Source organism: Stegostoma tigrinum, chromosome 22, assembly GCF_030684315.1.
Source record: "Stegostoma tigrinum isolate sSteTig4 chromosome 22, sSteTig4.hap1, whole genome shotgun sequence".
In the NCBI taxonomy this organism is placed as follows: Eukaryota; Metazoa; Chordata; class Chondrichthyes; order Orectolobiformes; family Stegostomatidae; genus Stegostoma; species Stegostoma tigrinum.
The window spans coordinates 36,263,401-36,280,245 of NC_081375.1; the positions used below are offsets into that span (position 1 = coordinate 36,263,401).

The 16,845-nt window shown below is 42.6% G+C and overlaps 1 protein-coding gene across 3 annotated transcripts in view; it reads right to left on the minus strand.

Moving 5' to 3' along the window:
• Positions 1-16,845, minus strand: part of LOC125463635 (protein HEATR9-like) — a 79,571-nt gene that overhangs the window by 1,372 nt on the left and 61,354 nt on the right. For all 3 annotated transcript variants that reach the window (XM_048555166.2, XM_048555164.1, XM_048555167.1), the window contains 4 exons: positions 12,839-12,912; positions 10,394-10,445; positions 2,759-2,845; positions 653-744 (listed from right to left, as the gene is read on the minus strand). In XM_048555166.2, the coding sequence (XP_048411123.1) occupies positions 653-744; positions 2,759-2,845; positions 10,394-10,445; positions 12,839-12,912 (305 nt within the window). The remainder of the gene's footprint in view (positions 1-652; positions 745-2,758; positions 2,846-10,393; positions 10,446-12,838; positions 12,913-16,845) is intronic.

The following is a 16,845-nucleotide window of genomic DNA, read 5'->3' on the forward strand; positions in this document are numbered from 1 at the left end:
CTTTGTCAGTGCAACACCCCCTCAGCATTACCATGTCACCCAGATTTTTGTTCAAATCTCTGGTGTGGTTTAAAGATGTAAGCTTCAGGCTCAAAGAGAGAATGTTACTAACTGATCCTCGATCTTGTGATGACCCTGCAAGGCCCATGGGCAATCACAAATTAATCTTTCTGTGGGGCTCGTTGAGTATGAGTTCCCTTGGTTACAGGGAATGGCTTGCCCTTTTGGTACTCATCAGCTGATCCCTTTATAAAGCGGACCCAAGGATGGGTCTGCAGAACCATCTGTCCAGGCTGGGACAGATTATATACATAATGAATAGTGGCTCTATTCTAGTGTTCAACAATTACCAATGTTCCTTTCCAGTCAGGCTTCCTGAATCATTATAGATGCTAATAGCATTTTGTAATCATTTTATACTGTCAGCCTCGAAATTTATACAATTCAAATTTAAACATTTCCACCGTGCAAATGGAACTCATTACCTTGATCTTGGAATCATGCTATAAGATCCAGATGATTGTACCAAATGTTAGAAAATTAATATGCTTCACATCAGGGTCTTGCTTTCTTCATTTAGTGACTCAGCTAGACAGAGCTATATCCTTCCCCTTATGTGACCCTCCAGCTTTTTTTCCATTATAGTCAGTACCTGGCCAAGGGTCCATCTCCTAACTGCCGATTCAGCAGGCTGCGCTTTACCTGTGGATCATTCAGACGCAATTGAGCAAAGGTCCGTATTATCTGTAAGAAATAGGAGACAATGTGAAATTCGGGCATGGTAGATTGCAACCTGCTGCAGTGGAACAGGACAGATAGTGCATGTAGAACTGAAACAAGTAAAAGTTAAAATGCCCAATAACAACAGTTCTTGTCCATTGTTTTCTTTGTCCTAATCAAAAATGAGGAATGTTGGAGACAGAAGACTGTGTGCAAGAAAGGTATAGGAAGGGTTATATTCAGAGTAAAACTCCCTCAGCATTATCTCATCAACAAATCATTGGGCAGATGAGGTGTGCATCTGACAGAGAATAAAGGTCCCTCAACGTTGTCAACAACCTCATATAGCTCTACTAATTGCATCAGGCAGATGTTTTTCATTTTCTGCACAAACCATCTTATGACCTTGTCAACGAGTATCTGAATTAGAAGTTTCCCCTAGATTTATTGAGAAATGTCCCCCACTCAGCCAAACCAACTCCACTCATACTTACTCAGCCAAGCTACTCCCCCACACCTACAAAGCAAACTTCCCCCAGACTGACTAAGCCAAATTCCCTACACTCAGCTGTATCAACTGCCCCTGTCCTCATCCAAGTTAACTCCCCCATCCCTCACTATATCTTATGATCTTTTGATAATCCCATCTTGGATCCTAGTAGGACATCACATTCCACATTCTGATGGTCTGAAAAGTCATCTCTATTTACTGTTATCAATCTATTCTGCCACCTGGTGTCTGATCTAAATATTATTTATTACAAGCCTTTCATGTGACACCTTATTGAAGATCTTCTGAAAGTCCAATATTCATTTAATTGACCCATCTCTTTCTGGTAATACTTCAAAAAACTCAACAATGATGCATAAACAGAATCTAAATATTTTATTCCTTTAAGAGATCAATACCATTTAAAAATATAGTTATATTTGTCTTTAATGTTTTCCCATCATTTTTTGTAAATTTGGTCATGGGATGTGGGCATCACTGGCTATGCCAGCATTTACTGCCCATCTGTAATCGCCCCTTGATCAGAATAGTTTGCTAGGGACATTTCTAAGGACAGTTTAGAGTAAACCACATTTCCATGTGTCTGGAATCACATGTAGCCCGGCCAGGTAAGGATGTCAGATTTCCTTCCCTAAACAATATTAGTGAACCACACAGGGTCTTAACAACAATGGGCAATGGTTATATGGTCATCATTAAATTAGCTTTTAATCCTAGAATTTAATTGAATTTTTAAATATTCACCATTTGCCATGGTGAGATTGCAAAACTATATCTCCAGAACATTAGCCTGGGGTCTGGATTACTACTCCAGTGACCTTACTACTAGGCCACTGCCTCCCCCTTTTGGCAAATGTTTGAGTGTATTTCCTAAAGTTGATAAACAAGCTGGTTCTCCACTTGATTTCTCTCTTGCCTCGTTGGAAGATTGGAACTATGTTTAATGTCCATCTGTTCTCTGTCTCTATTCATTCTGCTATTAAATTGTTATATGTGATTTCTATTGCCTCTACTATCTTCATCCAAGTTTAAACGACCTACAATGCAATCCATATGCACCCAAAGTTTTGTCCTTGTTGTTTGGCAAAATCTTCCTTATTATTTTAACTACCACACTAAAGTCTCATTTTTTTTTCTATTTGTTCTGGTTGATTAGTCTCTTTTGTGAGACAAAGCATCTTCAGTATCGTCACCATTTTAGCTTTGGCCCCTGTCAGTTTGCCTTTATCATCCTTTGGTAGTCCTGTCCCTGTCTAAATTCTCTTTTTAATACTTAGTGCCTGTTGAATAATTTACTTTTTGTTTCCTTGATAATTTCATTTCGTAAGTTTTCTTTCCCATTATAGTTACTGAGCTGGAATGACCAAAAGCTCATTTACAGCTGATATGATCGGCTAGGACATACTGAGCCTTGACATTCTGCCTGTGCTGCCATTTTCTTTCCTACATGATCATACTCAGGTGAAACTGGCCCAGTTATCCTCACTGTAGTGTGTTTTATGACAAGGCTCAGGCTGAAGTACGAACCTGGAATCGCACATACTGACTTAAGTCTACTTCCACCATCTCTAACAGCAACTGGAGCACTCTGGTGTTAGGTAATCCCAGTACACTCTATAACAAAAAAGTCAGAAGTCACAATTCAATTCCTTTCAGGTAAACCAGTTAATTAACAAGAAAATAATTGATGTAATGAAAAATAAACAATTAGCTGAATAAATAAATAAATTTGGATAGAAATCACATGTCATTATAGCCCGAAATAGGATTGAGGATATAAAAAGTGATTTCAGGGAGTTAGGATGGAAGCTGCAGAGCAGGACGAACAGAGTAGTGTTCTCTGGTTTACTACCAGTGCCACGAGATAGCGAGGTGAGGAACAGGGAGCGAGCACAGCTGAACACGTGGCTACGCAGCTGGTGTAGGAGAGAGGGCTTCAGATATGTAGATAATTGGGATGCCTTCTGGGGAAGGTGGGACCTGTACAAGAAGGACGGGTTGCATCTGAACTGGAAGGGGACCAATGTCCTGGGTGGAAGGTTTGCTCGAGTAGTTTGAGAGGGTTTAAACTAGTATGGCAGGGGGGTGGGAACCTGAGCTGTATACCAGAGGTGAGAGTTGATGCAGGTGAGGCAGTAACAAGAGGTAGACCAGCTAGTGGGAAGGATTTTTCTGGGAAGGAACCAAGGGATCGGTTAAAGTGTGTTTGCTTTAATGCAAGGAGTATCAGGAATAAAAGTGATGAACTTAGAGCATGGATCAGTACCTGGTGCTATGATGTTGTGGCCATAACAGAGACATGGGTTTCTCATGGGCAGGAATGGTTGCTGGATGTTCCAGGGTGTAGAACATTTAAAAAGAATAGGGAGGGGGGAAAAGAGGAGGGGGTGTAGCACTACTAATCAGAGAGGGTATCACAGCTACAGAAGCTTCCATTGTCGAGGAAGATCTGCCTACTGAGTCAGTATGGGTGGAAATTAGGAACAGCAAGGGAGTAGTCACCTCGTTAGGGGTTTACTACAGGCCCCCCAATAGCAGCAGGGAGATTGAAGAAAGCATAGGTCGACAGATTTTGGAAAAGTGTGGACGCAGTAGGGTTGTTGTAATGGGTGACTTTAACTTTCCTCATATTGATTGGAACCTCCTTCGAGCAGAAGATTTGAATGGAGCTGATTTTGTAAGGTGTGTTCAGAAGGGTTTCCTAACGTAGTATGTTGACAGGCCGACGAGGGGAGAGGCCATTCTAGACTTGGTGCTCGGAAACGAGCCGGGGCAGGTATCAGATGTTGTGGTGGGACAGCATTTTGGTGATAGTGACCATAACTGCCTCACATTCTACATAGCTATGGAGAAGGAGAGGATTAGGCAGAATGGGAGGATATTTAATTGGGGAAGAGGAAACTATGACGCGATTAGACATGAGTTAGGAAGCATGGACTGGGAGCAGTTGTTCCATGGTAAGGGAACTATAGACATGTGGAGACTGTTTAAGGAACAGTTGTTGCGAGTGATGAGTAAGTATGTCCCTCTGAGACAGGCAAGGAGGGGTAAGATAAAGGAACCTTGGATGACGAGAGCGGTGGAGCTTCTTGTGAAAAGGAGGAAGGTAGCTTACATAAGGTGGAGGAAGCTAGGGTCAAGTTCAGCTAGAGAGGATTACACGCAGGCAAGGAAGGAGCTCAAAAATGGTCTGAGGAGAGCCAGGAGGGGGCACGAGAAAGGCTTGGCAGAAGGAATCAGGGAAAACACAAAGGCATTTTACACTTATGTGAGGAATAAGAGAATGGTCAAAGAAAGAGTAGGGCCGATCAGGGATAGCATAGGGAACTTGTGTGTGGAGTCTGAGGAGGTAGGGGAAGTCCTAAATGAGTTTTTTGCTTCTGTCTTTACGAAAGAAACGAACTTTGTAGTGAATGAAACCTTTGAAGAGCAGGTGTGCATGCTGGAATGGTTAGAGATAGAGGAAGCTGATGTGCTGAAAATTTTGTCAAACATTAAGATTGACAAGTCACCAGGCCCGGACCAGATTTGTCCTCGGCTGCTTTGGGAAGCGAGAAATGCAATTGCTTCGCCACTTGCGAAGATCTTTGCATCCTCGCTCTCCACTGGAGTCGTACCTGAGGACTGGAGAGAGGCAAATGTAATTCCTCTCTTCAAGAAAGGAAATAGGGAAATCCCCGGCAATTACAGACCAGTAAGTCTCACGTCTGTCGTCTGCAAGGTGTTAGAAAGGATTCTGAGGGATAGGATTTATGACCATCTGGAAGAGCATGGCTTGATCAAATACAGTCAACACGGCTTTGTGAGGGGTAGGTCATGCCTCACAAACCTTATCGAGTTTTTTGAGGATGTGACTAGAAAAGTTGATGAGGGTCGAGCTGTGGATGTGGTGTATATGGACTTCAGTAAGGCATTTGATAAGGTTCCCCATGGTAGGCTCATTCAGAAGGTCAGGAGGAATGGGATACAGGGGAACTTAGCTGCTTGGATACAGAATTGGCTGGCCAACAGAAGACAGCGAGTGGTAGTAGAAGGAAAATATTCTGCCTGGAAGTCAGTGGTGAGTGGGGTTCCACAGGGCTCTGTCCTTGGGCCTCTACTGTTTGTAATTTTTATTAATGACTTGGATGAGGAGATTGAAGGATGGGTCAGCAGGTTTGCAGACGACACAAAGGTCGGAGGTGTCGTTGACAGTATAGAGGGCTGTTGTAGGCTGTAGCGGGACATTGACAGGATGCAGAGATGGGCTGAGAGGTGGCAGATGGAGTTCAACCTGGATAAATGCGAGGTGATGCATTTTGGAAGGTCGAATTTGAAAGCTGAGTACAGGATTAAGGATAGGATTCTTGGCAGTGTGGAGGAACAGAGGGATCTTGGTGTGCAGATACATAGATCCCTTAAAATGGCCACCCAAGTGGACAGGGTTGTTAAGAAAGCATATGGTGTTTTGGCTTTCATTAACAGGGGGACTGAGTTTAAGAGTCGTGAGATCTTGTTGCAGCTCTATAAAACTTTGGTTAGACCGCACTTGGAATACTGCGTCCAGTTCTGGTCGCCGTATTATAGGAAAGATGTGGATGCTTTGGAGAGGGTTCAGAGGAGGTTTACCAGGATGCTGCCTGGACTGGAGGGCTTATCTTATGAAGAGAGGTTGACTGAGCTCGGTCTCTTTTCATTGGAGAAAAGGAGGAGGAGAGGGGACCTAATTGAGGTATACAAGATAATGAGAGGCATAGATAGAGTTGATAGCCAGAGACTATTTCCCAGGGCAGAAATGGCTAGCACGAGGGGTCATAGTTTTAAGCTGGTTGGTGGAAAGTATAGAGGGGATGTCAGAGGCAGGTTCTTTACGCAGAGAGTTGTGAGAGCATGGAATGCGTTGCCAGCAGCAGTTGTGGAAGCAAGGTCATTGGGGTCATTTAAGAGACTGCTGGACATGCATATGGTCACAGAAATTTGAGGGTGCATACATGAGGATCAATGGTCGGCACAACATTGTGGGCTGAAGGGCCTGTTCTGTGCTGTACTGTTCTATGTTCTATTTGCTGTCACTGCAAAGGCATTGAAGTTTGTCAATGGAATTGTGACCCCAGACAACTCTACTTGCAGTAAATGTACGCACTTCAAGATATTTTAAGCTAGATTCTGTGCTATACATACTGTGGGCATTTCAGAAAGGAATAATTATCTGGGCACTAGGAACAGTTATACCACTTAGGTTAAGCAGAATTTTAGAGTTGATCAATGATAGTGATAGGAAGCGATGAGTCAGGTAGGTACATTGAATCCAACATAGTGATGGAAGAATCTTGACTTTGACCAACAGGTACAAGATGCTGGCTATCTGTGTGGATGAGACCAGGAGTGCAGGATGGATAGGCAAACTAATTTTTCATGCAATCATTCACCTGAGTGGAGTGAAGAGCAATGTTGTGATAGGGAACAATATAGTCTAGGGAAAGATACTGCTCTCTACATACATATCTGGGATATTTGAAGTTTGCACTGCCAGGGACATCTCCTCATAGTTCTGGATAAACCAGGGGAGGGAAGAGGAGGAGCCAGGGTCATTGCTCATGTAGGAACCAAGAACAAAGAACCAAGAGCTTTGTAGATCAATTCGAACAGTTTCATGCGTCGGAATCTAAATTTAAAAAAAAAACAGAACCTCAAAACTAATAAGATCTGTATTGTTCCCTAGTCAGAAGCTAACTGGTATCAATGAGAATGTAAAGTGCTTGTTGAAGGAGTGGTGTGGGAAGCAGGGAAATTATTTCATGGACCGTTGGACCAGTACTGCAGAAAGATGGATCTGCTTTCTTGGCCTTCAGCTGAAACAGGCTATGCCCAGCGACTGAGTGAATCAAATAACCAAATCAGTAGACAGGGTTGTAAACTAATAAAGATGGATGGGTGGGTTCAAGTGAAAGGTAAATTCAAAAGCAAGAAGAGCCAACACTCATCAAAGTCAAAGTAGTTTCTACACTTAAAGAGGATGGTCACCACAGCCTTTATCATGAGTGCCAGCTTATACAACAAAGGAATGGATGTAGGGTGATGTCAGAGCTTCAAACTCAGCTCATAAGGCACAGACAGCTGAAGATTTAAGAACCCAACATAAGAAACTCTCATGGCAATCCTCAACAAGGAAGAGTATTTCAGAGAATGGTAAAAGCATTTCAGAGGCATTCTTTTCAGTGTGTGAGAAGTCACATTGCAGCAGGAGTCTGGGCCCGAAACGTCAGCTTTTGTGCTCCTGAGATGCTGCTTGGCCTGCTGTGTTCATCCAGCCTCACATTTTATTATCTTGCAGCAGGAGTGTTGGTAGCTACATGGTGAAGGAGAATAATAACTCCATAGTAGATACAGGCTGCAGCACGAGCCTGTGGTCTGTGGAAGTAATCGCGAAACAGAGTTCAGCAGTGAGTTCACCAGAGGCTCTGTGTGTAAAAATTTAAAATTCCTGGTGGGCCAGGGGACTGTTTAAAAAGGCACAATAACTTCAGTTTAAAAGAATTAAAATTACTTACGGCTTGGATTGAGCTACACCACCGCTGCAAGCAAGCACTACAAAGCCAAGAGTGTACAAACACAAGTAAAAGGCCTCAAAAGAAATATTAATCCAAGGTCACAGATACAGGATCAAGAAGCCAGTGATTTAAGCAGGAATGTTGGGAAAATTAAAAGCCTAAGTAGATTTGGTCTAACAAGGAAAGGAATTTAGAAGGCTTTCTTCAGGACACAGAAGAAGTGAGAAAAGCTTGATTAAACTGCAATAAAGACAGGAATTGCTTATTTACACTGGGAGGAGCAGGAATCATTCTGTACACCATGATTAAAGGGGGAATTATTTATTAAAATGTAAACAGTGAGATTCACAGAACAAAGCCATGGAAAGGCACGATTCATCCATTTTACCCATAAAGTTTGGGATTCCTCGATTTCAGCATAAAAACATGTGAACACCTCCCCCACAACCCAATTTTAGCTGCAAAAAATTGGGAAAATACTTCTGTCCAGCAAACAGCAGCAGAACTGCTGATACTACAAAATAAAAATCATTAAGCAAACAAAATATATGATTACATTCAGAAACATGGAGTCAAATAATATTGCTAGGAAGATTTAATTTCAGAGGTCAGCCAAATAGAACATCTAATTCGAAATATGTGGAGAAAACAACTTTGGAGATACAAAGACACAAAAGGTAAGAAGTCACAATTCAATTTCTGTCAGATAAACCAGTTAAATAATAAGAAAAAAAAACTTATTAATTTTCTGCTAAATTGAAAGCTGAGCAGCTAAGTTACACACAACTCCTGTACACAAACGCAAGTATAGTGGTAACCGCTGAACTAATAAAGTCTTGAAAAAGTTCAGCATCCGGGGAAGCCATAGATGATTCCATTAATTATCGCTACACATTAATGGAGAAATGCAACTATGGTGATGTCAGAATTCATAAAAGAAATTTTTTTTTTGGAATTGCTGTTGAGTCTTTGTTAGGTTTATTACGTCCAGAGAAAACCTGAATCTACAGAATGGCTTGCAGGTGATGAGTGAAGCTGAAGCCCAGAAGTAACATAGCTCAATCCTAAAACAGACTATCAGGCATCAAAGATCAAGAAATTCTATTCAAATCTTAATTCACAGAACTACAAACAGAACATGTGAGAAAACAGAGCACTGATTAGGACCACAGAAATTAAAAGTACAGAGTCTTAAATGAAATAATTCAAATGTGTGATATCTTTGATGTGGTTGTTTTGGACAATGGAACACTGACGGGTGCTTCAGCAAATCTGTAGCTAGCTCTGCATTTGAACATGCCACAAGCTTGCTGATATCTCCACGATCAAATGGGAGCATTGAGTGTGCTTTCATGACAGTTAAGACACACTTGAAGAAGAATACTGATCTCTATATGGTGCTGCTAAGTTATAAATTCACCATACTTCAATCTGAAGACACACCTCCCAATCCTACCAAAGGCATTGACTTCACATTTACGTCTACAGTACTCTAAAGATGTATACACTAAGGAGCATGTCCTATCACATGCAACAGGCCACACACTACAACAGATACTTTCATTGGGATGACTTTCACATTTTAGGACAGAGACAACAGATGTGGGTCAGAGATCTAAACAGAAAGGTACAGCCACCCAAGAAGCTGAAGACTAGTAGAATTGATACATTGCTCTTACTGCCGAAGGGGTCATATGAAGGAAACATAGGAGCATGATTCCATTATAGGTTAATTGTCCACCACTTGTTAACTGGGATGAACCCACTGGAGAAATACGTATTGCAAGAGACCTCTAGACCACAGATTTTCAAGACAGAATCAAACCCAATGGTTTTTAACTTAAAAAAATTGTTGTCATCCAAGACTAAAGATAATATGTTCTAACAGAACAGTGAAATTCCCGGATTGTCTGAGTTTATAAAGTCAGGTACTTGAGGAGAGATCACTTGGTGGTAAATGTAATTATATACATAAATGTAAAGATACTAATAATGAGAAAATAAATGCTTGGGGAAAGTGTTGTACATGGACCTGAAAGAGTTAATACTGAGGAGTGCTATAAGCACAGCAACCATGATAACATTATGAGGACTTGTGGTGTAATGGCTTAGGATCTTAAAGGTGAGAGACCCAAAATCCGGTCCCCTTCATAGTCCCTCTAACAATGTCCATCATATCATTGTAATCTCTAACTAGTTGTTCACATGCAATAAACTCTATCTTTTTAATTGCACAAGACTTTCCTAGTTAGACCAGGGTGTGGTTTTGCTTGACCACACCAGATCAAGCAGGCAAGTTAGACCAAGTGGGGCTTCCTACACTTAAGAAGGATGGTGGTAGAAACCTTCATCATGAGCAGCAGCTTGCAGAACTGTACCTGCCATGGGAGTGTTTGATGCAACTGTGTAGAGGAAGCTTTACTTTGTACCTCCCTTGTGGTGCAATTGGCTTGGGCAGATCTAATGAGACAATGTAAAGATACTCTGTATCTAGCCCATGTTGCACTAAACCGAGTTTTTGGTGCTGATTTTGTAAATTATAAGCCCAGCAACATGATCTCTTGTGCTTCATTGCATAAAACAAACAAAAACAAAATCCCCTTCAAGATATACTGAAAAGATATTGTCTTACCAGTGAGATGACTGCACTGCCTCTGACCTCTGCATCATCGTCTTTTAGTTGTCTGTTAAACAGAAAGAAAATATATTGGTCTTCTGGAAAGTGGGTGATACTTATTGGCTGTTTTCAATGAGGTTTTGATTTGGAATATGAGCATCTCTGGCAAGACAGGCATTTATTGATCATCTAAAATTTCCCTTGGGAAGTTTGGTGGTTAGCAACCTTCTTGAAACACTGCAGTATACAGCCACAGTGTTGTTAGGCAAGGAGTTCCAGAATTTGACCCAGTGAGGCGATGGAAGGCTGATATAACTGCGAATCAAGATGGTGTGTGTGTTTTTGGACTGTAACTTGCAGGTGGTGTTCCCATTCATTTGCTGCCTTGTTCTAGGTGGTAGAGTTTGCAGGTCGCTGTCAAAGGTACCTTGTTAGGTTGCTGCATTGCATCTTGTATACAGTGCAAATACTCATTATGCACTGGTGGTGGAGGAAATGAATATTACATGTCACAGAAAGGGGTGCAGGCATAACAGGCTGCATTTTCCTGGATGGTGAAGAGCTCCTAAAGAGATGTTGGGGCTGTACTTACCCAAGCAAGTGGGATATATTTCAGCAAACTCCCTTGATCCAAACATAAATAAAAGAACTAAATCCAGGACAACAGTCAAAGATTGCCCCTGACGTGAAGGCAACATTTGATCGAGAGTGACGTCAAGGAGTTCTGACAAGATTGAAGTTACTGGGTATCATGGGAAAAATGCTCCAATAATTGGGGTCATTCTGAGCATGAGGAAAGATGGCTGTGATTGCTTGAAGGTGAGACATCTCAGTCCCAGGACTTTGCTGCAGGAGTTTCTCAGGTGATGTCCTAGGCCGAATCAACTTCAGCCGCTTTATCAATGACAACCTTTCCATCAAAAGGTCAGAACTGTAGATACTCACTAATGTTTGCACAATGTTTAGCACCATTCACAAATCCTCAGAGCCAAAAAAAACTGTCTTTGCCAGCATGTAGCAAGGCTTGGAAAACATCCAGGCTTAAGCTGATAAATCCAAATAACTGGCAATATTTATGCTATACAAGTAGTTGGCAATGATCCAGCCAACACTACAACCACACCACACACACCCACACACACACAGACACACACACACACGATGAAATCACCACCTTATTTATTTTATAACCATGGCACAGTACTAACAGTGTGTACCATCCAGTGAGTGTTTTCAGAAACTCACCAATTTCTACCAACTACAATGACAAGATACATAGGAACACCACCATCTGTATCTTGGAATTATATCACCATTTCTTCATTGATAGATCAAAATCCTGGAACTCTCTATCTGAGACAACTATGGATGTTCCTAAGCCAGATGAAGTGCAGCAGGCCAACAAGGTGGCTCACCACAAGCTTATAAAGGAAATTTAGAAATAGGATGCAAATGCTGGCCTTAGCAGTGACACTCACATCCCTGAATGAACAAAAAGATACAGAAAAATACTGCAGTCAACAATGTATAAAAAGACTTTACTAAAAGTAAATAGGTGCTTATTTCTTCTCCTCCTTTGACTTTGGGCAGACCATTGTTTCAGGCAAATAGTCTGTGGGAACCTTACAGTTACTATAATAGGCATATTTGCAAATGAGGCAACAAAATCATCCCATCATCACTGGAAGATTTGAGAATCAAACATGTGGACTTTGGTTGAGATCAACTTTGTACTTTTCTTATTCATTAATGGGATGAGGGCATTGCTGGTTAGGCATCATCTACTGCCCATCCCTAATTGCCCAGGGGGTAGTTCAGAGTCAGCCACATTGCTGTGGGTCTGGAGTCACATGTAGGCCAGACCAGATTAAGGATGGCATTTTCCCTTGCTAACAGGTATTCGTGAACCAGCTGGGATTTTCCGACAATCCATTCATGGTCAACATTAGATTCTCAATTCCCGATATTTTATTGAATTCAAATTGCACCATCTGCTGTGGCAGGATTCAAACCTGGGTCCCCGGAACATTATTTGAGTCTCTGGATTAACAGTCCAGCAATAATGCCACTAGGCCAATGCCTCCCGCTAATGCCATACTCAAACAGTGTCTTCCAGCAGCTCTGTGTATTGATAGAAATTGTTGCAAAGTATAAATCAGCTGTTCTAAATCAGAGGGATGGGGTTGGGGAGGGGAGGAGACAGAAGGCGACAATATTCAGTGGGGTAGTAGAAGGAAAATCTATGAGTAATTTTCACCCTTGACAGTACTTCAGAAGGGCATATGGTTTACACATATTAGAACCTTTCTACTTTCAATGGGATACAACTAAGATAGCTTCAACAAGCTAATCAATAGCTATTCCACAAGAGAATAGCCCGGTCAGGCAGAAAACAGCCAATGTAAGAGGGGGGCAATAACAGAGATCAATTTAACTGAGATGGGTCACTTCGGGACTTACTGTTCCATGTCCTTCCAGACTGTCAACTTCATACCCAGCATGTTTACAACCAGAGCAGCCCGTCGACGCACAACCTGATAGTCAGGATGGAAAGGGTTAACTTGTACATCATCACTAGACAAAGTAGACCTGTCAGTCTTCAATATAACCAATGTTGTACAATAGGAATCAGTAACCTGTTACAGTGGTGACCATCAGTGATACAGTATATGCTACGTGAACTAATTTTAGCAGAAAATTCATTTCTGCTCTTTTCCAAGTCTCCTGTCATCACCACTCTCCCAATATCTTCACAATTTGCCTCCCTCAGCTTATGCACCAAATGACTTACTGACTTCAACCTTAACTCCTCAGCTTTGTCCTGGTTCACTGTCCTTCAATCTCACTTTAGTCTATCCCTCTAAGTAAACTTCCCATACCATATTCGCAGCTTGTCGTCTCACTTTGCCCTGCTACTCACAACATGTCAATCATAGGTAGATGATACCAAGTTGGGTGGGGTGAGAGGGTGAACTGTGACAAGATGCAGAGATCCTTCAGCATGATCTGGATAGGTTGGGTGAGTGGGCAAATCAATGGCAGGTGCAGTATAATTTGAATAAATGTGAGGTTATTCATTTTGGAAGCAAACACAAGAAGGAGGTTACTACCTGAAGGGCTGTAAATTGGGAGAGGGAATGTGCAGTGGGACCTGAGTATCCTTGTGTACCAGTCACTGAAGATAAGCATGCAGGTGCAGCAGGTGGTAAAGAAAGCAACTGGTATTTTGGCCTTCATTGCGAGAGCTTTCGAGTACAGGAGCAGGGATGTGTTATTGCAGTTATATAGGGCTCTGACGTTTATGCTCCATTTGAACTTCCACCTCTTTTTCCGAATCTAAATCTTCCATCATAACCCTCTAATCTCTTATTCCACATATACTTAAGTAATTTACCCAGACATAAATTTATGCCATTCACTTTACCACCTCCCCACAGTAATGAGCTCCACATTCTCTCCGGTCTCTGACTAAACAAGTATATTTTGAAATCCCTGCTGGATTTTTGGTGACTATTTTATGTATGTGTTGCAAAGTTGGATGGAGTACTTGTGGATTGGAGGGCAGGAAGTTAGAACTTGCTGTTTGCAAACTGTTGGTGTTCGCAAATTGTTGGTGTTTGTAAAATGCTATGGAGAAAGCAGTATGCAGTCTCTTTAAAAGATGATACAGCACAGTGTGAAGCTGGATGAACACAGCAGGCCAAGCAGCATCAGAGGAACAGGAAAGCTTGATGCTTCGGGTCAGCACCCTTCTTCAGAAATGGGTGGGGGAAGGGGATTCTGAAATAAATAGGGAGACAGGGAGAGGCAGATAGAAGATGGATAAAGAAGAAGATAGGGTGAGAGGAGACAGACAGGTCAAAGAGGCGGGGTTAGAGCCAGTGAAGGTGAATGTAGGTGGGGAGTGAGGGAGGGGATAGGTCAGTCCAGGGAGGACGCACAGGTTGGGGGGGGGGGCGCGGGATGAGGTTAGTGGGTAGGGGATGGGGTGGAGCTTGAGGTGGGAGGAATAGTTAGGGAGGTGGGGACTAGCTGGGCTGGTTTTGGGATGTGGTCGGGGGAGGTGAGATTTTGAAGATTGTGAAGTCCACATTGATACCCTTGGGCTGCAGAGTTCCCAAGCGAAATAATGTTCCTGCATCTTTCGGGTGGCATCATTGTGGCAATGCAGGAGGCCCAGAATGGCCATGTCGTCCGAGGAGTTGGGGGGGAGGAAATGAAATGGTTGGCAACTGGGAGGTGTAGTTGTTTGTTGTGAACAGAGCATAGGTGTTTCGCGAAACGGTCCCCAAGCCTCCATTTGGTTTCCCCGATGTAGAGGAAGCCACAACAGGAACAGCGATACAGTATATAACATTGACAGATGTGCAGGTGAACATCTGTTTGATGTGAAAAGTCTTCTTAGGGCCTGGGATCGGGGTGAGGGGAGAGGTATAGGGGCAGGTGTAGCATTTGCTTTGGTTGCAGGGAAATGTGCTGGGGGTGGTCGGGCTGGAGGGGAGTGTGGAGCGGACAAGGGAGTCACGGAGAGAGTGGTCCCTCCGGAAGGCACATAAGGGTGGGGAGTGAAAAATGGCTTTGGTGGTGGGGTCTGATGGGCTTCCTGCACTGCCACAATGACGCCACCCAAAAGATGCACGAACAGCATCTCATATTTCGCTTGGGAACTCTGCAGCCCAAGGGCATCAATGTGGATTTCACAAGCTTCAAAATCTCCCCTCCCCCGACCACATCCCACAACCGGCCCAGCTCGCGCCTGCCTCCCTAACCATGCCTCCCTAACCATTCCTCCCACCTCATGCCCCACCCCCATCTCCTACCCACTAACCTCATCCCGCCTCCTTGACCTGTCCGTCCTTCCTGGACTGACCTATGCCTCCCTAACTCCCCACCTACATTCACCTTCACTGGCTCTAACCCCACCTCTTTGACCTGACTGTCTCCTCTCACCCTATCTTCTCCTTTATTCATCTTCTATCTGCCTCCCTTTGTCTCCCTATTTATTTCAGAATCCCATTCCCCTGCCCCACTTCTGAAGAAGGGTCCCAACCAGAAACGTCAGCTTTCCTGCTTCTCTAATGCTGCTTGGCCTGCTGTGTTCATCCAGCTCTACACCTTGTTATCTCAAATTCTCCAGCATCAGCAGTACCTACTATCTCTTTAAAAGTTGAAGTGTTGTTTTCTGTGCTTAGACATTCAAAAAGGATGTCTGTGCTTTTGCAGGTGCACAGAGCAACAGAGTTGAAACATTTGTATCAAAAGTCTATACTGTTAGAAGGCAAAGCAGCATTTTACCAAGACAACAGGCTTTTGAATTTAGCTAATTAATATAAACCAAGCCCTTAGCTACCAAAATCCAATTAAGTTTAAATCTGATTGTTTTGACAACATAGTAACAATCCTATTGTAAGAAATTGACATGTCATCAAGGATATAAAAGAGGACGGCATTTGGAAAATTGGAGAGAGAGCCAGTTGTCATCTGCTAAGAGGACAGCTCTCAGCTCAAAAACGAAGAATCATTGGCTTTCAGAGAATTCTCTAAGCCTTGGAGTAAGGTCCACCTAAACTGAAGGTACCTAAAGCACAAAACAGTTCATGTTCCTGACAAAAAAATTCACCGGAGAAGGTGTTCCTGACAGAAGAATTCATCTGACAAGACACAGAACCTTCCAGAAGATGCAACCTGGCTGTAATTTTGGGAGACTAAATTCTAAATTTTCAAAGTTTTATTTTATATAAGTTGTTCTTGTATTTATCAGAACAGCATACTATTAGAAGTTAGAAGGGGTTTACTTGGCTTGTTAATAGTTTAGTTAATTTGTTCACTGTTACAGTGGGATAAATAAATTGTTACTTGTTGATTATAAAGTGAATATCAGGGGTTTATTTTATTTAACCACTCCTTTATAGCAGACTGGGGGGTCTTTTAACAGATTACAAGGCTAGGCGTGCCTCTCTGGGTGTTCCGTCAATGCGAATTGGCTATAACGCGACTGACGAACAGGGGAACATTATTTCTAAAGCGCGAACTTGTGTTGGCTATAATGTGACTCCATCGGTGTGTGGAGGAGTTCATGTCGACATCACATGATTGTTTTGCAGTCCTTGTCCTGAGCACGTGCAATGTTACCACCGAAACAAAAGGTTATGGAGGACTTGCTTGCTTTCTTTACCCATTACGGACTGTCCAGGAAGATTCAGTCTGACAAAGGGTCCAATTTTACTGCCAAATTATTTAAGGAATTCCTGGATAATTTAGGCACCAAACACTTTAAATCCAGACAGCACCACCCTGAATCCCAGGGAGCATTGGAAAGGTGGCATCAGACCCCAAAGCTAACGGCTTATTGTCAGGATTACCCAAATGATTGGGATAAAGGTATTTCATTTATATTATTTGCTATTAGAGATGCTCCAAGGAATTGACTCAGCTTACTCCACTCGAATTGATATTCGGACATGAAG